The sequence below is a fragment of the Acipenser ruthenus genome, chromosome 46 (genome assembly GCF_902713425.1).
Source record: "Acipenser ruthenus chromosome 46, fAciRut3.2 maternal haplotype, whole genome shotgun sequence".
Lineage (NCBI taxonomy): Eukaryota > Metazoa > Chordata > Actinopteri > Acipenseriformes > Acipenseridae > Acipenser > Acipenser ruthenus.
The window spans coordinates 4,747,909-4,774,737 of NC_081234.1; the positions used below are offsets into that span (position 1 = coordinate 4,747,909).

At 40.6% G+C, this 26,829-nt stretch overlaps 3 protein-coding genes across 3 annotated transcripts in view; 2 read left to right on the forward strand and 1 right to left on the reverse strand.

Moving 5' to 3' along the window:
* Positions 1-1,144, forward strand: part of LOC117397888 (U5 small nuclear ribonucleoprotein 200 kDa helicase) — a 37,572-nt gene extending 36,428 nt beyond the window's left edge. Inside the window, exon 45 of the mRNA XM_059013508.1 lies at positions 157-1,144. Coding sequence (XP_058869491.1) covers positions 157-306 — 150 coding nt within the window. The 3' untranslated portion in view covers positions 307-1,144. The remainder of the gene's footprint in view (positions 1-156) is intronic.
* Positions 1,145-2,833: 1,689 nt separating this feature from the next.
* LOC117962608 (probable cytosolic iron-sulfur protein assembly protein CIAO1) lies at positions 2,834-14,080 on the reverse strand. Its single transcript, XM_059013663.1, has 7 exons — positions 13,669-14,080; positions 12,239-12,387; positions 8,967-9,078; positions 8,490-8,578; positions 6,139-6,340; positions 4,920-5,007; positions 2,834-3,466 (listed from the first exon to the last, which is right to left on the reverse strand). Exons 1-7 carry the CDS (start codon positions 13,805-13,807, stop codon positions 3,232-3,234), a joined length of 1,014 nt encoding a protein of 337 aa, XP_058869646.1. The 5' UTR covers positions 13,808-14,080; the 3' UTR covers positions 2,834-3,231.
* A 248-nt stretch (positions 14,081-14,328) lies between these two features.
* Positions 14,329-26,115, forward strand: LOC117397810 (transmembrane protein 127). The gene is made up of 3 exons (XM_033996686.3): positions 14,329-15,247; positions 16,614-16,778; positions 23,186-26,115. Exons 1-3 carry the CDS (start codon positions 15,004-15,006, stop codon positions 23,494-23,496), a joined length of 720 nt encoding a protein of 239 aa, XP_033852577.1. The 5' UTR covers positions 14,329-15,003; the 3' UTR covers positions 23,497-26,115.
* Positions 26,116-26,829: the final 714 nt, after the last annotated feature.

Consider the following 26,829-nt stretch of genomic DNA (forward strand, 5'->3'; position numbering starts at 1 on the left):
GTAACAATAACACCTAAAACAGTCTTTTTGAGATCAGCATATAGAGTGCAAGTGATTACAGCAGTATTTTATAGTCTTTCATTTGCTTGAGAGGATTTAGTGCATGAAGAAATATTTCAAGTTTTTAATGTTGTGCTTTTTTTTTTTAAACTTCAGGTGAAACTGGACTTTGTCGCCCCAGCCCTGGGTGTCCACAACTACACACTGTACTTCATGAGTGACGCCTACATGGGCTGTGACCAGGAATACAAGTTCAGTGTGGACGTGAAGGAGGCTGACAGTGAGGGAGACAGCGACTCTGACTGATCCCGACACAGCTAACACACATTGTACCCGACCCTACGAAGAGGCTGTCTGGGGCATACTGTGGCTGTGTTGGTTTCTGTAGCTTAATATAGTGGGACTACCAACCATCTTGTTATTTAGGTTCAGCCTGGTCCAATGAAATAATGTGTTTTTATAAAGGTCTGTTGTGTTCTGATGATGCGCACAGAATAATCTCACAGTCCTCTAAAGTATAGGCTGTGAGAGCTGTTGTGTGCACTGGAAAGCAGTGCAGAATTAAATGTTCTATTTTTGTTCCCTGTCAAAATAAAAACCTAGACTATTGGTTGGTACTCTAGGGGTGCAGTTGAATACCACTTGCTGAATACTCAAGATGGTGAAATGGGACGATTGTCAAGCTGAGTTTGCTGGCTGCTTTAACAGCTAATGAACCAGTTATCTATCCTTTTAGAACATTTTAGTCTCGGCTCAGATAGAGCATTTTGGTGTTATTCTCTAATTTTGTTTTGACAGGTATTGCAGAGGAAGAAATCTGCATTCACATTTATTATATTGGTATGTTACCAAATGAAAATATGGCAAGCATAAACAACAAAATGTTCTGGTCTTGCTAATTTGTGTGTTTATGATTTTAAGCTCTTAGTTTGTATCCTCAAGAGATCCATCTCTTTAATAATACTGTAGTGTGGAGACATGACCCTCAGTATCTTTGTATTGCAAATAAGATGATGGATAGAAAGTGAAATGTTTTGAAAGTGAATAATCTTGTACAGGCTTCTTTTTATGTGTAACGAGCCCCAGGCTCGTTTTGTTTTTGTGCCGTCACTGCTGTCGACCCAAATAAAGGCTTAGATCACAACTGCTGTCCCGTGTCATCTCCTCATGTGTAGAATATGTAAGAAATGCATCAGATCCATTGTTCTGGGGCTCCTCTACACAATGACCCTTGTGGTTGCATTTGGAAAACACTGCTCCAAGTGCTTGTAACAAATGCACCATTACATAGGGTGACCAGATTTTCAAAGCTCAAAACTGGGACACATGGTTTAATTAGTCTTATCAATTATTTAACAATTTAAATAGAGGCTATGTTAATGGTTATTTAAATAGCCATCCTCTCACTCTTAGTATTTTTTTTTTAAGCAGCTAGATAATTTCAATACACTCCCAGGTGTATAATTTGTGGACAATTAGTTTAACTAGCCATATTGTGTTATATATACATATTGCAACTTTCATATTGAGTTTATTAATAATAATACATTAAATCATTTAATACATTACGGTTTGGCATTTCTTTCTTTTTTTACACACTCTGCCAGTCCCTCTTTCTTGACGTTGTTGATGTGCTTGCAGCCTCTCGCTGCTCTGCCTGGTGTCTGGGCTAAATCCTACCAGAACTGAACAGCTATGAAATGACCTTATTACACACAATTGTAGATTTATATTGAATAAATAAACCAAATGAAAACGCATGGCACACTGGGCAATAAGCACGTATGTCTGTTAATCACTTTATAAAAATAATGTTCTTGATTACCCTAGTACCTTGCTTTTTAGTTTATTTTGTTTTAACTGCAGGTGCTATAAACTAAAAGAACAAACAGAATAAATAGAAATGTTCCTTGTGGAAGTGAAACATGCAGGCGTGGCTGCTTGTTATTTTATCTGCGTACGAACGGCCGTCATCCATTTTGTCTCCCTCAACCCAGGTCAAAGCACGTCGACCCACATCTTGAGGTGGGTCACTGCGACCCGGGTATGACCCAGGAACGTGGTTTCACACTACGCGGGTAGCCAGAACCCGGATAGGAGTGCCGGAGTGAAAGGGGCGCTAGATACATTTTCCATATTTGCATATAATACTGTATCTGCAGAAGACTTGCCAGTCAAAATACCTGAAGTTTTAATTGCATTTAATTGTGATGTCCCTTATTTGTATACAAAATAAAAGACATTCTACAAAAAGCATTTGCCAGTTTTTAAAGGTGCAACTACACAATTCCTTTTTTTTTTGTCAAATTATTAAAAAGTAGTATTTCCTGCTCTTAAGTATATCAGTGACAAATGTAATCCATAAAAACTTTAAATACATACTCGTCTAGATTATAACCCCATATTCTGATACTCCATAACGCCAATGTCCCTGTCAAGTTATCATACAAGTGGTTTTCTAGAGACAGTAGATCTTTTTATGGTAACTTATGCTGTGTTTTGTAATTATAAGTAGGAAAACATTTTGTGATAGTGTTACTTTACACAGAGGTTTTTATTAAGTGCATTTAACAAACTAAATAATACTAGTTTGATTAAAGTGAATGTAACTAAAGATCATATTGCCCTGTAAAAATGTACACATTTATATTTCTGCTCCACTTTGTAAACAATGGCACTTAATGGAGCACAAGAGGTGATATTCTCATGCTTTTTACCAAACAAACCATCAGTACAGCATGACATGACTTTATTTTTGTTGCTTTCGAAAATGTAAGTTATATGTATTCCACTTTGAGAACATGTAAAAGAAAAAGGGACTGCAACACAAATCTCTCATAGTATTAATAGTTTGTTTTATACCATTTATATTGTTACTAGCCAACTTACATTGTACAGATATTTACAGAAAGTGGACTTGCATCCAGCACTGTAACAATTGGGATATTTATCTTTCAGTCCTATGAGTTTCATTCTGTAGGCACCTGTGCAAAATGTTACAAAAAGAAGAAGAAAACAAGTTACATTGTTTTGTAATTAATAGCTTTTTCTGAGTTTAATCAGGAAACAGAATCTGCTCAAAATAAGTTTAAAGAGACGTCATGTGATCAAAAGTGAAAACTTCAAGCCCTAAACATGGGATATTTCCATGCAGCTGCACCCTCCTGATAACGCTCTGCTTTACATGGCCAGCCACAGTCCCCAATGCTCTCTCCCTCTGCTGCTGCCTCCTCAGTGCTGTGGCTGGTAGCTCCAGATGCCAATGTCCCCGTCATCGCTGCAGGAGGCCAGCAACCCCACTTCTTTGGGGTTCCAGGACACGCAGTTCACATCCTGATCGTGGGCTTTGGGGACGTGGGCGGCCAGGGAGAAGGTGGGCTGGTGGGGGTCAGAGGTCGTGTCCTCCTCAAACACCCGGATGGCATCGTCCCCGCATGCTGTCGCCATGGCGCCGGACAGGTGACACCTGCCAGGGAAACAAAGCAGGGATCTCAGGCTTCATTCAGCAAGCTCGCCACTATTCCAGCTGCCACGCCTCATCAGTTTCACAGAAACTCACTCTAGCTCAAGTCGTTCAAGGGGAGTTGCTTCACTGGAAAGCCCTTGAAACAAGCTTTAAAATGATACGAATGCTACGAATGCTAGAGTAAAGCTGGGTCAAGTGTCAGTGTGGGGCATCAGTTCCACAGCTCTTCTGCATGCACACATCATCTACACTAGAACCATTCCTCCATCAGGTGTCTAAACCACTTCCCAGGATGCAGCCCAGAAGGATTTCAAATCAGCTTCCATACACTTTGATATTTTTAGTGTAGAAATGTCTATCCATATAGGCTCATCCATGACTAAAAGTAAAAATTATTCAGTGACAAATATAATGTAAAACATAAGAAACTAAGTCAAGCAGACAAACGTTTCAAAGAAGGCACTCGCCAAAACGTTTGCCTACTTACTTTCTTCTAAGTGTTATTCATAAAAGCTGCTCTACTTCTGAAAGTAAAACACAAGAGAATTGTTGGAGTCTGAAACCAACTCCTCAGTAATGTTGTTGAAGCAGACACCCTAGGATCCTTCAAGAAGCTGCTTGATGAGATTCTGGGATCAATAAGCTACTAACAATCAAACGAGCAAGATAGCCCTAATGGCCTCCTCTCATTTGTAACCTTATGTTCTTATGTTCTAAAAAGGAAGCACTTTTTCCATGTGGGTCTGTACCCATTACAGAATGCTCGGGTATATAGCCAAAGGAGGTTATGATGAGGCAGTACCTACACTCGTGTACAGGGTTACTGAACGACACGAGGAGCACTGTGCTGTAACACCTGCAGACCCACATCTGTAGTACTGTACCTTCAGGGATGTTTCAAAGTTAAGAAAACAGTCAACCAGTAAAATAACAAAATCCAGCAAATAAAGAAATGGTTATCCCTTCGGTCACAACAGACTGATTGTACAGCAGCTTGAGGTGTCTCTTCAATAGATGGTTTACCCTCCCCTGACTATCTGATGGTGTTTGCAATCATTCCCACCACTTCTGTGTTCTATTTCTCCCATCATGACTTTGCATTGTTCTGGGTTCTGTTTCTCCTGTATTGAAAGCATCTTTCTCTAAAGCTGCCTGAGCTTGTCTGGAGAATCCTAAATGCCGAGACTGAGCAGCCTTCCTCATTCCATTCACATCATGTGTGATGCTACTTTTCAACTGTGCTAGTCCAGCATTTAGGATTCCCCAGGGAGAGCTCAAAGCCAGGTTGGGACAGATTGAGAAAAAACACTAGAAACTCAAAATGGGAGCAACATAACCCAGAACTTCAGAATGACTGCAGAATAATCTCCTCTTCAGCACTGTGTTGATGTTACACAATGCTTGAATAATCTTCTCTTCAGCCCTGGGGTGATGTTACACAATGCTTGCTCACCAGGAGATGTCGTAGATGCTGCGGGAGTGGAAGCCAGACAGGGTGCAGATACACTTCCAGGTTGGGGCCGTGCCATTACACACCACACCTAAACGACACAGGAACAGACAGGTTAGAAAGCCTCATCTGTGTGCATTAATCCTAAAATCATCAACGTGCTGGGGGAAGGGGGTCGAGGGCAGTGTATGCTTTTGATTTTTCATATATCTTGAAATATTCACATGCCTTCATGCTCAGTCTGTCTCACCTTGCTCTTTCCCAGGCTCTCCCTGCTCAGGCTGGCTCTCCCTGCTCAGGCTTGCTCACCTTGCTCTTTCCCAGGCTCTCCCTGCTCAGGCTGGCTCACCTTGCTCTTTCCCAGGCTCTCCCTGCTCAGGCTTGCTCACCTTGCTCTTTCCCAGGCTCTCCCTGCTCAGGCTGGCTCTCCCTGCTCAGGCTTGCTCACCTTGCTCTTTCCCAGGCTCTCCCTGCTCAGGCTGGCTCTCCCTGCTCAGGCTTGCTCATCTTGCTCTTTCCCAGGCTCTCCCTGCTCAGGCTGGCTCTCCCTGCTCAGGCTTGCTCACCTTGCTCTTTCCCAGGCTCTCCCTGCTCAGGCTGGCTCACCTTGCTCTTTCCCAGGCTCTCCCTGCTCAGGCTGGCTCTCCCTGCTCAGGCTTGCTCACCTTGCTCTTTCCAAGGCTCTCCCTGCTCAGGCTTGCTCACCTTGCTCTTTCCCAGGCTCTCCCTGCTCAGACTGGCTCACCTTGCTCTTTCCCAGGCTCTCCCTGCTCAGGCTGGCTCACCTTGCTCTTTCCCAGGCTCTCCCTGCTCAGGCTGGCTCTCCCTGCTCAGGCTTGCTCACCTTGCTCTTTCCCAGGCTCTCCCTGCTCAGGCTGGCTCTCCCTGCTCAGGCTTGCTCACCTTGCTCTTTCCCAGGCTCTCCCTGCTCAGGCTGGCTCTCCCTGCTCAGGCTGGCTCACCTTGCTCTTTCCCAGGCTCTCCCTGCTCAGGCTGGCTCACCTTGCTCTTTCCCAGGCTCTCCCTGCTCAGGCTGGCTCTCCCTGCTCAGGCTTGCTCACCTTGCTCTTTCCCAGGCTCTCCCTGCTCAGGCTGGCTCACCTTGCTCTTTCCCAGGCTCTCCCTGCTCAGGCTGGCTCACCTTGCTCTTTTCCAAGCTCCTCCCTGCTCATGCTGGCTCTCCCTGCTCTTTCCCAGGCTCTCCCTGCTCAGGCTGGCTCACCTTGCTCGTTCCCAGACTCGTACTCCCTCCAGATCTTCACAGTCTTGTCGTCGCTGCAGGAGGCCAGTCTCTGGCCGCTCTTGTCGAAGTCCACGCTCCACACCGTCGACTCGTGACCCTCCAGGGTGTCCCGGCACACCCAGTCATCATCGTCCTCCTTGTACAGCTTCACTGAGTTGTCATAGCTGGCTGAAGCCAGGATCTGGGATGGGGAGGCATCATAAACACGGTTATACAGGTGTGTCAAAGACAATACTACAGGCGAGAAGATGCTGCTGCTGCTGCTTTCTGCTTCCTGATCACTTCTGGCTGGTTTCACAGACTTTGATCTTGGACTAATACACCCAAAGTAACATTAGTTAGTCCGAGATTAGTGCTAATCGGAGTCTGTGAAAACAGTCATTTGTGTGATGTTGTTCAAACTCACTCTAATGGTCTAAGCCAGTGGTGCGCTAACTTTTTAAATGCTGCCCCCCTTAGCATAAATACATAAATGGTAACAAACACATTCTTACAAGTTTTCAAAATTGTGCTTTCAGATACAACGTATGAATGTTGAAAAGGCGTATTGTAAATGTAACCAGTCTATAAATCTTTTTTTAAACTTGACGAGTCAACATTAGCTAACATTTCTAACAAATAAATCTGTAACACAATACTTGTAACTTAAATCTTTTTTTTTTTTTTTTTACCTAACAGATAATTCTGAAAAATATTATCGTTCAGCAATTAAATTTGAAAAAATAAATCTGTGTTTTCACTAAATAAATATTTATTTTACCAGCTAAATCTGAAGCTAAGTGAGCCCACTGAAGCGACTAATTTGGATTTGTAACGTATGCTGCAGAGCTGCTGTTATACTCTGAGAGCCAATCTCTCTCCGCTTCTCCGCCTCCTCTGCATACTACAAGCCAAAACAATGTACACATTTCAAAACTTTTAAGAATGTGTTTGTTAATATTTATGTATTAAGCTCAATCAGAACTTTTTTTTTGGTTAAATCTAGGCAAAAAAACACAATTTCCATTAAGAAAAACTGTTAAAATATAAATACATGGAAGCCGCCATTTCTGCTCTGTTCATTGCAGTTTCACTGACACACGCCACTTCAAACATAATTTCTCCGGTTCTAAAAGTCGAAATTTTTCTTAAATTCTAATTAATTAATTAGATTTTTACAGAACTGCCTCTAGTCCTCGTTGCACCTTACTGACTCTCCGCACCACTGGTCTAAACTAACTGCAATCAAACAATGTGACCTACAGCAGGGTCCCAGGATACAGCAGATTATCTATTATTAAAGGGTACATAAGGACCTTTTTATTTTATTGTGTTACATGTTCCCATGTGTTGCTACAACTGTTTACGCAAGGTGTGTGTATTGTTTTAATTGAAGGATGATGGGAAATGTAGTTCTAAGAGGTCCATGCAGTTACATGTGAAGCCATCTTGAGGCAGGGAATGCAATTTAAAAGTTTTAATTAAAAAGTGGTCAAAATGTAAAAAAAAAAAAAATAATAATTTAACACAATACGCACACCTTACATAAACAGTTGTAGCAACACATGGGAACATGTAACACCATAAAATAAAAAGGTCCTTATGTACCTTTTAAGATATTTCCTGAATCAACACAAATAAAAGGGGGAGCAGTAATGTTAATAAGAGGTAAGATTGTAAAGCCCTGGTTAGCACTCCTTTAAAACAGCAGTTCCTCAGGCGATGTATCAAATACAGAAATATTAAAAGAAACGTAATAAATGAAATGACAAACGTTTCGAGTAGAAGTCTGCCCCCATCCCCAACGAAATGTTCGGGTCATTCCGTGACAAATCACCCAGCGGGACACACCCTACCATCTCCCATTTACACCAGACTTGGTTATTGGGGTTGTTTCAGGCAAGCAAGCTCAAGCTTACATGTTTAGACTGATCAGGTCAAGTGGTCAAAAGTTATAGAGAGATCAAAATGTGGTTGATGGTACCCCCCCCCCCCCCCCCCCTTAACGTTAACCAACCTTTTACTCAAACGCGGTCTGTGCAGACTCATGGGAGCTGTCATTTTATTGGAAATCGCATGGCAAATTAAAAAAGTTCAAAAAATGCAGTTGAAAGAAAACAAAATAAGTTACACCCTTAACAAAGTTTTTACTTTTGACCCCTTGACCTGATCAGTGTAAAAATGTTATTTTGATCTTGTTTGCCTGAAACAACCCTAAGAACCAAGTCTGGTGTAAATCGGTTCGGGGTGATTTGTCATGGAATGCACCCCTTGTTTCTTTTAGTATCGCTACATTCAGCACTATCGAGTGTTTAGTAGTTATGGCTGATATAGAACACGTAAACACTTACTTCCTGGTTTGGGTGCCAGACGACATGCTTGACGTCCTGCGTGTGCGAGTTCACCACACTGACACACTCGTACTCATCCTCCTCGTCCACTGAAACACACACACACTCATCAACTCCTGCTTCAGGACAGGACTAAGTTATTGAGTATAATGCACATGATCTTATCCAGAAATCACATCCACACAATCATATCTCTAATATATTTTACTAGCAAACACATTTTTCTAACAAAACAATTCCCTAAATCTTTGGTTTGGCACTTCCATCAGCTATATTAGTCTCAATGTGCAGTTTTTAATAAATATTTAACAAGTACGATTTATGTAAATATTTTGTTAGCTATAATTACTTTAATAAAATGTGCCTAAATACATTAAACATGAGTTTAGCACACTGTCCACTTCTCTGATGGGAAGGGATGAAGGTGATGGTAAAGAGCTTAGTGTTTTAACTTGAGACCCAACACTGAAAACTCACCTTCCCAAACCCAGACGCTCTTGTCTCGGCTGCAGGTGGCCAGCAGGTTCCCGGAGGGGGCCCAGGCCACGCACTTCACTTCGTTTTCATGCCCTTCCAGAGTGGTCACGCACTGTCACACAGAGAGAAACTGCTTTTAAAACAGGGCTGCTCCAGAGTGGTCACGCACTGTCACACAGGGAGAAACTGCTTTTAAAACAGGGCTGCTCCAGAGTGGTCACGCACTGTCACACAGGGAGAAACTGCTTTTAAAACAGGGCTGCTCCAGAGTGGTCACGCACTGTCACACAGGGAGAAACTGCTTTTAAAACAGGGCTGCTTTCACTCTTGGAAGGATGATGTAGAGCACAGGTTTTGGTTAATATTAGTACATTCCACTGCCCACCTTAATGTACAGTTACATTTTGCTTATTACCTGGCTTTGAACTAATTGCAAACAGTTTTCTCAATTTCGGGCTTCGGGCGGGTTGTGTTTTTCGCTAGTTGTTTACTGTGAGTAAACTGTAATTAGTCACACTGGAGCTCTCCATCTCTCATCTCTGAACAACAGAATTAAGTTTCCAGCACAAGACAGTGCACTCTTATAGATAACTCATCTAAAACAAGTCACCCTTTCAGCAGCATCTCTTGAAAGCAGCACTCTGTAGCAGCCCTGCACAAGGACACAGGCTGCTATCCTTCCACCACACGTTCTAACTGAAGGGGACATCAAACCAATCTATGTTCTTTTATACATGTGGCAATAAGCCTGACCATATGCACTTGTTTCTGGAGCTGGAGCTGGAGCTGTCAACCCATCTCGGCCAAATCAACTAAAAAGCCTGCAGTTATTAGTGTGCAGGGTCTCCATCTCCACCCAGCCACAAGCCCTTATACTTCACATTTTTTATGTTGCAGACGGATGGATGAACAGACAGACAGACACCTCCAGTTATCCCCACAATCTGATAGTCTCACTAACTTGAGCTAGTAAAAAAAATCTTAGTACCAAGTTTCATGCCAATTGGACAAGCAGCTCTCCAGATACATGCAAACATGCAAGCATGCCGTTCAGATTGCAGCTGTGCGGACAGACAGACACCCCTACATCTCCACAACTTGATGTTCTCAACAGCTTATCCTACATAATGTTAATACCAAGTTCCATGAGACTTGGGTTTGCTGTTCTCTAGATCAGTGCTTCTCAAACTTTTTTGTTCGCGGACCACCTGAATTTTTTTTTTTATCTCGGCGAACCACACAATAACAGTATAGGTGACTGAAAAATAAGCACATAAAGAAAATCACTATAATACCAAGAATAACCACAGACTTACCTTTCTTTGTTTCAATGCAATGTGTGTCTGTTTCTCTGAGCAAGTAATTTTAAAATTGGAGTTTTAAAGAACGGTTCAAGTTTACTTTTCATTAACACGAATTTACCGAGAGGGGAAAAAAAAGGACTGTCTTATTTTTAAACTGATAATTACAGCAGAATTTGATTTCTGTGAATTAATAATCTGTGAAGTTACAATACATCCATGAGATACCAGCACAGTCAGAGCTACGTGTCCTGCTGTAATCTTTATTTGTAAAACGGAATGTTTGGATGCTGCACCCCGATTGGCTGTTGAGGAGTTTTTATCGTGCACAGCAGAATTCATTTTTGCCACAGCACAGTTCAATTAATACATTATCAATACACACATAAAAATGAGTGACATTCCTTGCGTCACATCTGATCTTTTCAGAGGCATGACAGTGTACAAGTGCATAGAATTACAAGAAGCTAAACCTCTGTTGGAAAAAAAAGCAAGAGAGACACAAAGATTTAACAAGTCAACAACTTAATGAAATCGAAGAAAACTAAAATTCTTGGGCAGCTGGTGTTTTTATTGATTTGATGAAACATAAAGAAATGGTAAACAACTTAAAAACAGTTTGTCTTGAAAATCTAAAGGGTCTGCTATGATAATTCTATGCTTCAGTGTGTAATTTGTCAAAGTAGTTTTGTTATGTTAGCCTCCGTGCTGGTCTCAATCGCTCTGTAAACAGTGCTGATATAAACCGCAATGACAGCCTGTTAGTGACCAAGCATTCAAAATGCCAATCATGTATTGTTGTATTAGCGTCTCCAGGTCAGCAGTAGTAATGCATGGATAGTGAACTTTGTCTTTACCTCCTTTTCTGTATATATGTTCATTATCAACAGTAACACATGATTGGCATGTTAAATGCTTGGTCACTAAGAAGGCTAACATTGCAGGTTATGTCAGCTCTGTTTACGGAGCGATTGAGACCGGCACGGAGGCTTCATTCATTTGAATTCATTACAATAAATGGAAACGTTGAAAACCTCCAGTTTAATGTTTACAACAAATAGAACTTTGTTTGAGGGACTATTTTTTCTCGAAAGCGTAAGGATGTATCTTTTTTTATTATTATTATTTTATCCATTTTATAAGTGGGATAACACTCCAGGGCTTGTGCGTTGTGTTGCACACAGCCGTATGTTAACGCAACACAATGCACGCCGTCTTGTACTTTACAAGCTTCTCTGTGCATGTGAGCGCAATACACGAAAACTCACTAATAATGAATACACTTAGACACTCGAAAAACTATATATGATGGAAAGTTTAGACTTTTTTTTTTTACTTGGAGATATTCTTCATTTATGCATTGTCTTCCTGCATCTGTAGCTGGGTTTTTAAGGTCTCAAATTTGGGGTTTGCAATGGGATCTATAAACTATGCTGCCGAGTCCTTTCCGTAATTATGTAACCTTTCCACGTACCACCTGAAGGGAGCCGGCAGACCCCAGATTGAGAACCACTGCTCTAGATATATGGAAGAATGTGTGAAGTCTGCTGTACGTACCACCTCCTCCTCCACTGTACCCGCTTCGCAGGAGATTACATCCCCAGTAGGGGGCAATAAGTAGTTAAATATCAAGAAAGCAAAATCCTAATGCACTCAGCCTTCTTAGGGATGTGCCTGTAGCAAAGGCTTTGAGCAGCCCTGGTGGGGGGTACAGTGAAAAGTGCACGACTGCACCCAGTGTTTTCAATTGGGTTTTCATCTGTGCATATTTGAAAACAAACTCATTTTTCTCACAGCAGAGTCTGAAAGTCCCAGGGATGTAAATAAGACTCCTATTGCATAGCAGTTTTATCCATTCCAGGTTTTACAATGAGCTTGATTAGTCACAGTGTATAAGTAACAAGCTTAGTTTTGTCTTACGATCAGAGTCTTATACCCATCCCTGCTGTCCTAAGCTTGTCTGAGCATTACCTCAAAGTCGTCTTGCTTCTTCCTCCAGATGCAGGTGGTGGCGTCGAAGCTGGCCGAGGCGAGGTAGTTCCCGCAGGGAGACCAAGCCACCTTCCGCACCGTCCGCTGGTGACCCTCCTCCAGGACCGACTTACACACCCACGAGTCACCTGAGCAGGGCAGACACGCACACATACACACGCACATTAATATCTAGTCTGTACAGGAAAGATAATGCAGAGTTGCATTGCCTTTTCACCCATTCCAGGTTTTACTATGAGCTTGATTAGCCACAACATATAGGTAACAAGCTCAGGTGTGGCTTGTTAAACTCACAGTAAAACCAGAAATGGATCAAACTGCTATGCAATGGGAGTCTTATGCCCGTCCCAGTGATGCTGCAGTGCAAATTGTTCAGTGCAAATTGTGGTGTTAGCAGCACAGCCCCAAATGCGTTTCTTACAGATTCATTTCCGGTGAATGCTTAATTTGTGTTCATGCGTGCAATGGACTCTTTGGAGATGTGTGTGCAGGAGGAGATTGTGATCTCAGTCATGTACTGGTAACAGTATTAGATCGCTGCATTCATTATACTCCTTTTGTTGATTAGGAAATATTACACTTTTTTTTCCAGTGCAGTTTGTACCTGTTAGCAAATGCAGTTACTAACTATTGAGGATGTTTTCAAAGCGTCTGTTTAACTCCTACTGCTTTGAAAAAGAGAAAAATCCACGTCCATGTTACAAAACTGAGAAACAATTTGAAAGCGCTCGCTAGTCTGATAATTGGATTTCTTAATTGTCCCTTTTCAAAAAACAGGAGTTAAATAAAGGACTAGAGTATCGTTTATATATCCCTAAACACAAAAGCATAGTAAATGTAGCCCAAAAATGCATAACTACAGATTGAACCAGTGTGAACAGACATCAACCGCCTCGGCTTAAAATTCCGCAATTAGCTGATGGAAACGGTGATGAGCATGACGTAGAATTTACATAACAACACACAATAAGAATCAGCAATGGAATGTTTCATCACCATTTGATTCTCCACATATACGCTGAAGTATGATACTGTGAAGGAACGACAGAGACAGACACTCCCATATACCCGCACAATCAGACAAGCTCAATAAGTGATGCTAAATAATGTTAATGATGATACTGTACTAAGTTTCATGACAACTGAACTAGCGATTCTGTAGCTCCAGATATATGCAAACAGGATTGCAAAACAGTACACAGCTTTTAAATAAACATGTAGTATCATGTACGAACTCCACATGCTTGCAAGAAAACCAAACTGGTACAGTAACATTAACTTGCAAGAAAACCAAACTGGTACAGTAACATTCTCTTACAAAAGAACTGTAAAATCAAGTTGCAGTTGGTCAGTAACAATGTACTAGCTTTCTGCCTACTGAATGTATATACAGTGTAGACTGGTCCTACCCTCTCGCCCCCATATGCGAATGGACCGGTCCCCTCCCGAAGAAGCCAGCAAAGTTCCTTTGGGGTTCCAAGCCACGAACCAGCACCTCGAGTCTGGGTGCGCAGTGAACTTCGACACCAGCTTCAGCGAATCCTTCATATCCAACTAGCACTAGTAAAAAAACTTGACACCAGGGATATTAAAAGTAAAAAATGTCAAAAATACTACTTAGCAGCCACAGCACAACTGATGCACCAATCTGCTTCTCTACGCTCAAATGTAAACTTTGTAAACACTATCTTTTGATGGCAAACAAAATAAAATAGAACGTTTTCTGGTGCTTTCTTTTAAGCAGAAACCATGCAATTATGTCCTCTTCCTCGCATGCACGGTACAGATAACTGCATCACACCATCTGCATTATGGGAAATTGAGTTTATGCCAGGGTTACATTTTTACAAGGGTTGTTTTAAAATCTTAACACGCTTCAATTAAGCACCCCCAGATTTGTTTATTGACAATTCGTTTAGCTTGAATCTGAACAAATTATACATCGAACGGATACTTTAATGTAACCCGTGTACGTTTTTAACAGCTGAACTACAACTCCCAGATTGCATCTCTTTGTCATTTGAACACCACCCTCGTGATATAGTGACGCATTTGAGGAACGTCATAATATGTCCCTTCTCGGAAACAGGAAATACGGGCAGAAATAGGGGGTAGTGTTTTTTTGTTTTTGTTTTAGATAAATTGTAAAGAATAATAGAAAATTTCTTTCTGTAGAATTTTAACCTGTCATAAAGCGATTTAAGTGAATACAGAAACGAACTGTATTTGTATTGTTCTGTAGGGATTTACTGAATTGTCGGTTAATATAACTGAATTATATCCGATTGTGTGCGGCAGGCCGAACACTGTTGTTATGCAACGCTGCATTGTTCTTGTAAATATAATGTAATGTAATATTTGTTACATGTAAAATAAATTTAGTCCCTCATAGTAGTTTAATATGAGCGTACATTGAGACATTTAGCGAAGAAACAATCCGAATAAATTTTATAGTGTGTAACTAATTGCTTTAATAATATTCTAACAACGTTCTAATGATTTTAGACTAAGTGAGGTATTTGAATACAATATTGTGTATATATTAGGACAGGGTTTGTTTTTGTTACTGGGCTGGAGATTATCTCGGCGGTCTGTTTGTTTTTATTTATTTATTAAGCAAAAGGGATATATATAATTAGATTAAAATAATCTAACTGACGCCGACATTAAAAGCATCTGTTCTCAATAATTCGGCATAGCATATTTGTAGGTGCAGGTACTGTGTATTTGACGAGTAGGCTAACATGTATGCACCACCGGGATCTGGACTGCAAGGAAGCCGGCGAAGGAGGGGGCCGGGTGGAAGCGCACTCCCAAAGCAGCCGGAGAGGAGCCTGGCGTCGGCACTACCCGGTGCCCTCTCCATCACTGCGCTGTGTACGGCGCTGGCAGAGCCTGCTTGGCTGCGGGTTCACGGGGGCACCTGTCCTCGACAGGAGCTGGGGGTAGCTGATGTTCTGGGATACGTGGACACCAAACTACTTGAAGGTACGAAACAATACTGCAGTATGAAAATGTTCCCCGTCCTTCAGATGAGAGGTAAAACCGAGGTCCTATTGACTCTGCAGCAGCTGTTGATAATTCATTATTATTATTATTATTATTATTATTATTATTATTATTATTATTATTATTAGTTTATTAGCAGACGCCTTTATCCAAGGCGACTTACAGAGACTAGGGTGTGTGAACTATGCATCAGCTGCAGAGTCACTTACAACTACGTCTCTCCCGAAAGACAGAGCACAAGGAGGTTCAGTGACTTGCTCAGGGTCACACAATGAGTCAGTGGCTGAGGTGGGACTTGAACCGGGGACCTAATTCATAGTCTCTGTAAAGTCGTATTGGATAAAAGCGTCTGCTAAATGACTAATTAATAATACCTGAGATGTGGAAAATCAGATAAAAAGCAGTTCCTATTGTATCACATTCTTATATTAAAAAATATATAACTTTATATTTTATTAAAGAACGGAATTATTATTATTATTATTATTATTTATTTCTTGGCAGACGCCCTTATCCAGGGCGACTTACAATTGTTACAAGATATCACATTATACATTATTTCACATTATACAGATATCACATTATTTTACATGCAATTACCCATTTATACAGTTGGGTTTTTACTGGAGCAATCTAGGTAAAGTACCTTGCTCAAGGGTACAACAGCAGTGTCCCCTACTGGGGATTGAACCCATAACCCTCCGGTCAAGAGTCCAGAGCCCTAACCACTACTCCACACTGCTGCCCATTACTTAGTTTTTATTAAGTTATCCTTATCGTTCTTTAAGAAAGTGACCTTGATTTATAATACCTACACAGCATAAACTGGCAGGTTTTGTTTTTTTAAACACTTGGATTTAACGCTCAAACCAGAACCCCTAGCTGTGGATATGTTATTTGAAAAGTAGTTTAGTGATGAGTATTACACATTGCAACCGTCGACTGGGGTGAGGTATGGGACACACCGTCAGCATTTGTAGGCTAAAAATGTTTGTATAAAAAAACAGTATCAGGTTAAACACCAAAAAAAAACTAAAAGGGTGTACAGGAGGTTTGGAGAAGATTTAAAGACATTTGTCTAGTGTTAAAGATGGGCAGGATCAGTGCAGAATGGTATGAGGACCCTGACAATAGAGTGGTCAGTGATTGAATAGATGGACACTGGTCAATTTTCCAGGGCTCTCCAGGTCAGGTCTGAGGAATGCTGGCAGGGCTGTCCTCTGTTGTTGATTTTAATAGAGGGGACCTCAGTCACCAGTGCTCTCATCCTTTCATGAACATCAAAATTCATCACAAAATGAAAAAATCACTTTCCAAAACCGCACCCTGTTTTGTTTGTCTGCAGATTACTGTATGAATCCTCAAACGATTCTCCTGCTCCGTGTGATTGCTGCCTTCTGTTTCCTGGGCATCCTGTGCAGTCTCTGTGCCTTTCTGTTGGACGTCTTTGGGCCAAAACACCCTGCCCTCAAAATCACCCGCCGGTATGCCTTCGCCCACATCCTGACAGGTAGGCAGTCCTGCTTCCACAGGAGCCATTCCACAATGGCACGCAGACTACACCTCTGTCAAATACCTGGCATTCTATGGCATTTTGATGTACCTCAAGCATATCACTAAAATTAAGCATTGGCAAAACTTGTCTTCATTTTAATTAATGCTCTGCAATTGTGGGGCCACAAAAGCTAAATAGTCTAAAGTAGTCTCCTAAGAAAAACACTTCGGCTTAGGGAACAACCTTGTTTCATCCATTTATAACTCTGTGTAAAAAAAGTGCTTCCTACCTTCTGTTCTAAACTTACTTTTGCTCAGCTTCCACTTATGCCCTCTTGCTCTTCTCTCTGTGTTAAATTTGAAGTAGTGTCTTGGGTTAACTTTATCTATACCATTTATGATTTAAAGCCTTCAATCAAGTCCCCTTTTTTCCTTTTTTTTCTCAGCTGAAGAGATTTAATTATTTTAACTAGTGCTTGGACAAATATCTGAATATTCAAATGAATATTTTTTTTTTACATGTATTCAGAAACAAATCAGATGTATGTATTCGCTACAAATGACAAATACCTTGCACTTATTTACTGTCGCATCAGAATTTTTGTGACAGTTTCAAAAAATGGCAAATGAAAAAGAGCACTGTGTGATTTTATATATATATATATATATATATATATATATATATATATATATATATATATATATATATATATATATATATAAACATAATCAACACAGCAGCTCTTGAACCTCTATTTAAAAGTTTTAGACAGCAAAGAGTAAACAAACCAGATTATGTGTGCACACATAGTCCTCTGTGGAAAGCATCTGGGTCAAAAAAGCATTGTGCTTCTTTAGAGCGAGTCAGAATCTCATGGGACAGAAAAAGGCAAGTACCTCATTCTGATGCCTCGCTTAAACAGTGCCCAACTTTGTGAAAATGTTGTGTAGTGATTTTTATATAGATTGTATATATTATATATTTTTTGTTGCGACTTTGTTACGTGGAATGTAATAAATGAGAACCAAAGTGGTGTTTTTTTCCCCTTCACTTTATAGCGCCATTTCCACTTTTCTTTTATTTGAAGTGTTTAAAGTTACATTTCAGTTTCCGTTTGCTTGTTCAGCTACAGAAAGGCACAAGTAAACCTCATGTTGTTACTTTATGAAAGCGTGTCGATGGCCATGGTTTACTGTGCTATTTGGCATCCTTTGTTTTGTAGTTAATTCACTGGGGTAAAGTAAGTCCTACATAACTTAGAATTTACTGCTGGGATATTTTTCTATTTTAACATGTTACATATTGTAAGGTCTTGCTGTAAAATAAAGGCACACACACAGAGGCAATGGCAACCCCCCCCCCCCCCCCCCTCCCCTGCTGCCTGCGTTCAGAGCAATATAATGGCTTTTATTACTTTTTAACAAACTAACTAATATCCGAACTAATATTTAAATTACGAGCGAATATCCGGACATGAAAATCCCCTGTTCATCCCAGCACTAATTTGAACCTGTCCTCATAGCTCATGTCATTAAGTCCTGGAATAAGCCTAGTTGCCCTTCTCGAGTGCAGTGATGCCTTTTTTGTCATGAGGTGTCCAAAACGGCACACAGTATTAGGTGTGGTCTAACCAGGGCATTGTATAATCTTAGCATAACCATTCTAGAGTGGGACTTTATGGTAAAGGAATACTGCAGCTACCAGTCTCCGCTCTAACCAAGGAGTTTAAGTGCGCCAAGGTCAGACTGGAAATTACATTAGTAGAGTCACGCGACAAATGCGTAATGGAGGTAGCACCTGTGTTGAAAACTGGAAAAAAGTGGGCGGCAAAGAAAGCTGTAGAGGATGCAAAGGCTGCCCTTCGAATTGGTGATATCATATTAGCCAAGGACGGTTTACTTGGCGCCATGACCAGGTGCTGCGATGTTTGGCCTTAGCACTGGAAGACAAGCGTAACATGACCAATAAGTTGCCACCTGTTCCATCAGAACATTACAGACAAAAGACAACATTCCTTCGCCCAGGAGAGCAACCACCAAGAAAAGGTGTTAAAACCAATCCTCGCCCAGGACAACTGGAAGCTGCTAGAGACTGGAAAATGCTGGCAGAAGTTGGTCAACGGCTTATTTTTCCACCTGAGATTGCCACCACTAACCTTCGACCAGATATTGTCTTGTGGTCTGGATCAGCACGCCTTGTTCACCTAGTAGAGTTAACAGTGCCATGGGAGGATGCTGTAGATGAGGCGTATTAGAGGAAAAAACTGCGGTATGCTCAACTAGCCACTGAAGCGGAACGGCGAGGATGGAGAGTACGCGTTTACACAGTGGAGGTGGGTTGTCGAGGATTAGTGGCACACTCTACAACCCGGTTTCTCAGAGATGTCGGATTCAATGACCAAGAGTTGCGTTGCACAGTGAAGAACTTATCTGAAGCAGCAGAGAGGAGCAGCAACTGGCTGTGGTTGAGACGGAAAGATTCTGGCTGGGGATCTCAAGCACAATAGAAAGAAACGCTGAGGATGGAAGGTGCCCAGTTGAAGACCCCAGAGATGTACCATACTTAGCTCAACCCAGACAGTTGTCATGCTGATGCGCTGGGGAGACCGCACTGTGGTTGATCCCCGGAGCCAGCATTGCAACCGTTGTGTGTGCTGATGCGCTAGGGAGGCAATACGCTGATCCCTGGAGCCAGCATTACACTTCAGCCATCAACACCAGAAGGATATCTACATCATCATATGGAAGGAAGCGCAAATGGATGGAGACACAGATGGATCACATTAGTTTACTGCAAAGCTGCGTCTTAGTTGGTGCTTATCTTGGCGAGAGCCGAGTTCAAATCAGCATGAAGTTTTAACATCTACTCTCGTGTAATGGAAATCTAGATGTGTGTTCCACGCTATTTTGCAATATAGCCTAACCTGTTTGCCTTTTTAATTGCCTCACCACGTTGGCGAGATACTTTTAATGATGACTCCACTATAACCCCGAGATCCTTTTCAAAGTACTCGTCCCATTCATTTTATACTTAACAGATTATTATGCCCAATATGCAATACTTTACATTTCTTAACATTCATTTGACACAAGTTTGCCCAGTTACAGAGAAGATCCAGATCCATTTGAATTAGCAGGTCTGTGGATTCAGTCCACTACTCCCACATGTTTGGTATGTAACAATCTTGCAATGTGGTCTAAAGCACCTTAAGCACCCTTGGAGAAATCATGTCAGGGCCTGGTGATTTGTTATTTTCTAGCTCCTGTGGGTCAGGAAGCAGCCGTTTACTGTATCAGTCAGTTCAGTTTGTAAAGACCAATTTGCACAGGACAAAAAATCACCACATAAACAGGTGGGTTTGGAATTTTTACCGACACTGTTGAAATTTTGTCCCTTGTGAACCGTCCATTTATTTTTATCCCCGATCTTTTTCTCATAGGTCCTCTGTTTTTTTACAGGACATTGGGACCTTCTGTAAAATATCAAACTCAAACGTCCTGTGTCTTTTTTTACTCATGTGCAAATCGACCATGTCAGTGTTATGTTCGAATTGATATAGCATTTCCGAGGTATTCGCCTCAAAGCAATATCAGCCTTCACGATAAACCGTAATATCATATTAAAATTGGTATGATCTGTCCTGAGATTCTCCAGTTCATTAAAATGCTATGATTGTGCATAACCAAATTGGGGTCGGACGAAAATACAAAAATACTATGCTGATGATACCCAGCTATATTTGTCCCTAAAACCAGGAATTTCTTCTGCCTGGGTGTTATTAGCCTTACAGACCTCAAGCATTGGATTCACAGAATCTTCTAATGTTGAATTCAGATAAAACAGAGGTTATGCTAGTGGGATCACAGAACCAACTAAAAGGAAATGTGGGATTAAATGAGCTCAACCCTTGCAGTCTCTCATCAAAACTTTAACTAGAAATTAAGAGTTTGGGGGTCATCTTTGATCCTGATCTATCATTTGAGAATCATATTAGGGAAGTTATTAAATGATCTTTTTACCATTTGAGAAATATAGCCAAACTTAGACCAATTATTTCTGTGTCTAATGCCGAGAGACTAATGCATGCCTTTGTTTCATATGGAATTGATTATTGTAATGCACTTTTTTTCTGGTGTTCCAAAACGTGCGTTATCCCGCTTGCAGCTTGTTCAGAATACCGCTGCTAGAATTCTGACTAAAACCAGGAAAAGTGAACATATTACCCCTGTTTTGGCCTCTTTACACTGGCTCCCTGTGTAGTATAGAATTGATCTAAAGATTTTGCTGTTAACTTACAAGGCCCTGAATGGATTAGCACCCAGTTATTTGCAGGAGTTACTGACCTAGGTTATTTCTAGGGTCAACAAAAGCAACACGGGAAGTAGGGCTCTTTCTTGCAGAGCGCCTATGGAATGCTCTGCCTTCGTTTGTCAGGGAAGCTGGGATCATTACAGTTTTCAAGTCAAGACTAAAAACGAATGTTTATAAAATGACTTTCTTATCTTAGTGGGTTTTAATGTAACTTTAAAATTAATGCTTTTGTGTTATTATGTGTATACTGTTATGTAAATATGTTATTTAAATGGTCTGATTGCGTGACATGCTATACAAATGTATTTTGGTTTGTTCTTTTTTCTGCTTTGTACTGTGCTTTGTGATACTTTTGTATAAAATGGGCTATATAAATGCAATAAATAAATATTTTAAGTATCATTCTGGGCACGTGATCGGGTAAACGCCATATAAAATGCACATAATTTCTTTGAATTACATTACTAATGCTAACTAAGATTTAAAATATTTAAATTAAATAAAAAAAAAAAATCATGCACTTTTCCCTAAATTAGTAAAAATATTTAAGAAATGAAAAACACGTCAGTCAAAACAAGAGCAATGTTTTACATTTTTCCCAATGAACAAATAAAGAAAGAAATGTTTGTTTTAAAACAGTGCTGTGCCTAAGATATTCTCTTTACAACCCAATAATGCTCACACAGGCTTTCTCACCCTTTTCCTTTTCCCTCTTACTGTCCACTCCCTGTCTGGAGCGACCAGAAATATCCCGGGTTTAAAAGGCATGTTATATGCAGACTGCCTAAATAAAAAATATAATTTATTCAGTCTTGAACAAAGAAGACTACGCGGCGATCCTATTCAACCATTCAAAATTCTAAAAGGTATAGACAATGTCGACCCGGGGGACTTTTTCGACCTGAAAAAAGAAAACCGGACCAGGGGTCACAAATGGAGATTAGATAAAGGGGCATTCAGAACAGAAAATAGGAGGCACTTTTTTACACAGAGAGTTGTGGGAGTCTGGAACCAACTCCCCAGTTGTTGAAGCTGACACCCTGGGATCCTTCATGAAGCTGCTTGATGAGATTCTGGGATCAATAAGCTACTAACGACCAAACAAGCAAGATCTAAGTGCTTTTTGATTTAAATAAATAGTTGATAAAGCTGGTAATCAAATGTTTGGTTTTATTTGAATATAGATGACTAAACAGTAATACTGTACAGATTTATGAAACAAGATTACTGTATGCAGTCACTGTGAGGCGGCCTCTTGCTTTTTAAAAAAAAAAAAAGGGTTAAACGGTGAAAACGGACATATGTTTTTCAAACCTTATAAATAAGTTCAGGTGCCAATAAGAAAAATATGTTTAAGAATGCATTTAGCTAACACGGTCAGTACTGAGGTTGCCAAAACAATCTACAGGAACACTGGTAGTATACACGCTTATATTCCTACTGGTTTTAACCCAAATTATTTATTCTAATCTGGTACAAATAAGGAAAGTATTCAAATATTATTTAATATGTTTGATTTTATCTTGCCTTCTTTCCATATAGTTTGTTTCGCCAAGAGATGTTGTAGAACTGCAAGTCGCTGCACTAAAAGTCAGATATTTTTAGCGTTACAGTGGTATAAAATTAGTATTAACTTATGCTGGGTTTAGCTGGCAAACCATGCAGGCCCAATAACTAACAAACAAGCAACAACACAGCAGCGCCGCTGGTGTTAAATATCCCTTTTAGGGTTAACTATTTGCATACGCAAACTACCCAGCAATAATGATAGACAATTACTTTACGGAAATTTATTATTTAAAAAAAAAAAAAATCTATCCCCAAAGGATCACACGAAATACAGCCCATTGGTATGGAAGGACACATGACTCAATAACTGTCCAATTCATTTGGTAGAGCTGGAGGTGAAAAATTGCCCAGCGCCCATATTCTCATCACACCAGTTTAAATGATCTGTTGTCTTGCAGAGAAGAGGCTTGTGGCTGAGACTGACTTTCAGCAGGGAGCGGCAGTTCTTATTGCAGAATAAAAGCTAGGATATCATGCACAACAGTTGTCGGTACCATTTTTCTCTCATTGACCTAATACTGCTGTTTTGTCTCCTGTGATAGTTCTGCAGTGTGCCACAGTGATTGGGTTCTGTTACTGGGCCTCCGAGTTGATCCTGTCCCTCCAGCAGCAGCACAGGATGTACCACGGCTCTCTCATCTACGTCACCTTCGCCGTTAGCTTCTACCTCGTCGCAGGGGCTGGTGGAGCTTCCATCCTGGCCACAGCTGCCAACCTGCTGCGACACTACCCCACCGAGGAGGAGGAGCAGGCTCTGGAACTGCTTTCCGAGATGGAGGAGAGCAGCGAGACCTACCCCGGGGACTACGACCTTGCCAACCAGTTCCAGCCGCCCCCCGCCTACACCCCCTAACTGCACCAGCGTGCCGAGGACACTGCGCACTCACAACACAGGGACAGTCGCCACAGGACTGCCGGACATCCAACTGCTTATCCTGGCCTATTGATGGTGATATATCAGTAAAACCATTTATTTCGGTGGTTCTCAACTTTGGTCTCCCCTGATGATGCTGCATTCACGCTAAACTAAGCCCCCGTTGGGAATGACCTGCATTGCATCCCATTTTTTGCTCCAATTGGGGCCTAAAAGAAGCATTTTTATTAGCTTGGTAGACAGCATGTTTCTAAAAGACTATCTAAATCTGCCTGTCAGTACTGCATTTCCTTGTTCACTGCAGAGGCAAGCAATTCAGATTTTGAGCTACTGAAATAAATCTATAAAATAATTATTAAACTACTTTTTTTATTGCCATTATGTATCTAGGAAAGTTGCCAAAGTGACTCTTCCCCAAAAGTACTTAACGATCATGCGTTGGCAGTAGTATGAAAATATTGTGGTAATCTCAATTGGAGAGTGAAACTGGTTTGAGATCTTTGTTTCCTCATGTGGTAGAATGCTATTTTGATTGCTGAAGTTTATGAAAATAATTATATTGAAAATGAGTTAATATACTACAGCAATTACTGTAGCAAAATACTTATCCCCTTTAAATACTTAAGAACATCTTTTCATAGAGCTATTGTATCTTTTTTTTATTTTTTTTATTTTTTTTATAAACCAGATTCACTTGTAGAATTACCCATGTTTAAACAATTGGCACCCACACAATGCTGTGCTGTGCAGTTTTTCAATCCCCTTCCTGTTGCCATGACACCTCTAGGTGGCACTGTTCAGTGTGGGTTCCCTGAGTACCAAACACTCAAGACCGTGACACACCAGTGCCACTCTGCTCTAGAGAGCACAAATTGCACTAGGAACTATGAACAGGGCCTGGGATTGTATTGCTCTGCATTGCTACTGTAGATTCCCTGGTGGCATTGCACTTTCTCTTCTGATTTCCAAACAGCATTTATTCTCTAGTCTCTGCATCTGGGCAGCAGTAAAGGGGGAACAAATCTGAGAAAAGGCCCAATATTATAAAAATTGTTCTATGAAACCAGCCAGTAGTCCTAAACTTAACTATAACTATACATTGTAACAAAATAAATATTATCTATAAAGGATACATATAACGTAATTATACTAATTAAGGCATGGCTTAAGATTACAACATTTTGAATTAAATACATGGAAATGAATTATTTCAAGTGGTGATGTACTACAGCTTTAGCTCTTACAGATATTATATACCCTACAATAGGTGCATTTATATGCACTGAATCCAATTGATTGTCATTCCACGATCATGTTTGCAACAGATTTAGGTAGTGTGATTGGGTATAAATATCTACTGGAGGGGATTGTCTGTTTCAAATCAAATTCAGATAGACTATTTTAGCACTAGCCCCTCCAATAAGCATCTAGGGTTTGCTATAAACTGACTCAATAATGCCTCAGAGAAACTAGAGAGCATGGGTCAGCATTAATAAATAGACTCATAACCTCTTCCCTCTGTCCCAAGATCATAACATAGGAGGCTGTGTGGTCCAGTGGTTAAAGAAAAGGGCATGCAACCAGCCACTGACTCATTGTGTGACCCTGAGCAAGTCACTTAACCTCCTTGTGCTCCGTCTTTCGGGTGAGACGTAGTTGTAAGTGACTCTGCAGCTGATGCATAGTTCACACACCCTAGTCTCTGTAAGTCGCCTTGGATATAGGCGTCTGCTAAATAAACAAATAATAATAATAACCTCTTCCCTCTGTCCCAAAATCATAACCTCTTCCCTCTGTCCCAAAATGCTGCTTAAAGGCTGCGGTCCAGGGGACAGAGAGCGAAGGGCCACCTTTATACTTCCTGTACAGATTGCTGCCTAGTACACAGCAAATTAGTCCAAGCTCTGTCCATGTTGCCAACCCCTTAATGAGGTGAGGTTGCTTCTTTTGTGCTCTAGACCATGGGATGTTAACACTTAGCATGACATGTCATCAGTCAGGCTGAGTTGCCATGTAAATTGGGAGTTTTTTCCTAAGGCGTAACATGGTGTTTCAGTAGAGGCTTTGTGTATGTGTGTGTGCTTGCGGGGCATTCAGTAGGCTTTACTGCAGATTAAGGGACTGAGCTGTTAACTTTGGGTTAAGACTTCCACTGCTTTTTCGGGGCAACCTATCCGCAGAGCACTAGCTATACTTTAAATTGGCTGAACAAGTACATGGATTTGTTTATTATCGGTTTGCTACTGCTGTTCAAAAAACACTTTGTACCCTCATCACTGCTGCAACACAAGCTCCCTGTTTTATATTACATGTTTATTTTCCATGCATGGTTTAGAACTGAAAAGCCTGCTTCATCTAGACATTGTTATAGATTAGCGAAATTTGTAATCATCGCTTTTTAATTTAAAGAGTGTGATCTGATTTGTATGTTGTTTATTATTATGATTATGTTGGTGTTAATGCAAGTGTGAATTGTGAGATATAACTTGATTCTTGTGCATAAAGTCTGTACAGCTACAGCCTAAATGTCACTTTGTTTTTTCTTACGTTTTTCTTTTGTTTTTACTGGTGAAGAATAAAAAGAATCACAGGAATAAATTCTTACTCTTTTTAGATTTTTTTTTATATAATATCGCCCAGTACAGTCAAAGCCACTTACTGTAATCTCACTTAATATCACTCCTGTTAATGACACCCTCTGCTTATTCGCACCACACTGAAATGTCCCGAACAGAATACTCATAACCGATTTTCCACCCCTCTGGGTAGTATTGACCTGTTCTGACAAATAAAGTAACACAGTATAGCATACAGAACACTGCAATGTGTGTGTTTACTGTATATTGAATAAACATATTAATTAACTCTACTGTAATCCATGCAATACCTGCAATAGTTCTTCTGTGTTTTAATGTTGGTGAACCGTAATCCATGCAATACCTGCAATAGTTCTTCTGTGTTTTAATGTTGGTGAACCGATAGTCAACTCTGCTTACCATTCTATTGCTCGGTCCCTTTGAAGGTATATTAAAAGGGTTTTGACAATTGCTATTTTTGTTCAGAAACAACCCCCCCAAAATACAGCTATGTATGTGTATAGATAATTGATTTCTTAAAATAACTTTTCAAACATTTAAGTATGGGTTTTGAAAAGAAAAGCTGGATCACCAGGCAGATATTTAAAGGTGTGATGAACAAGGCTTCAGACATTTTAGCACTGGGGTCCACAAAGTGTATTGGCCACTGACACATTTGTGTTTTCTTGATAAAGTAGCGAGCCAATACCAAAATAAAATATAAAATGACATTAAC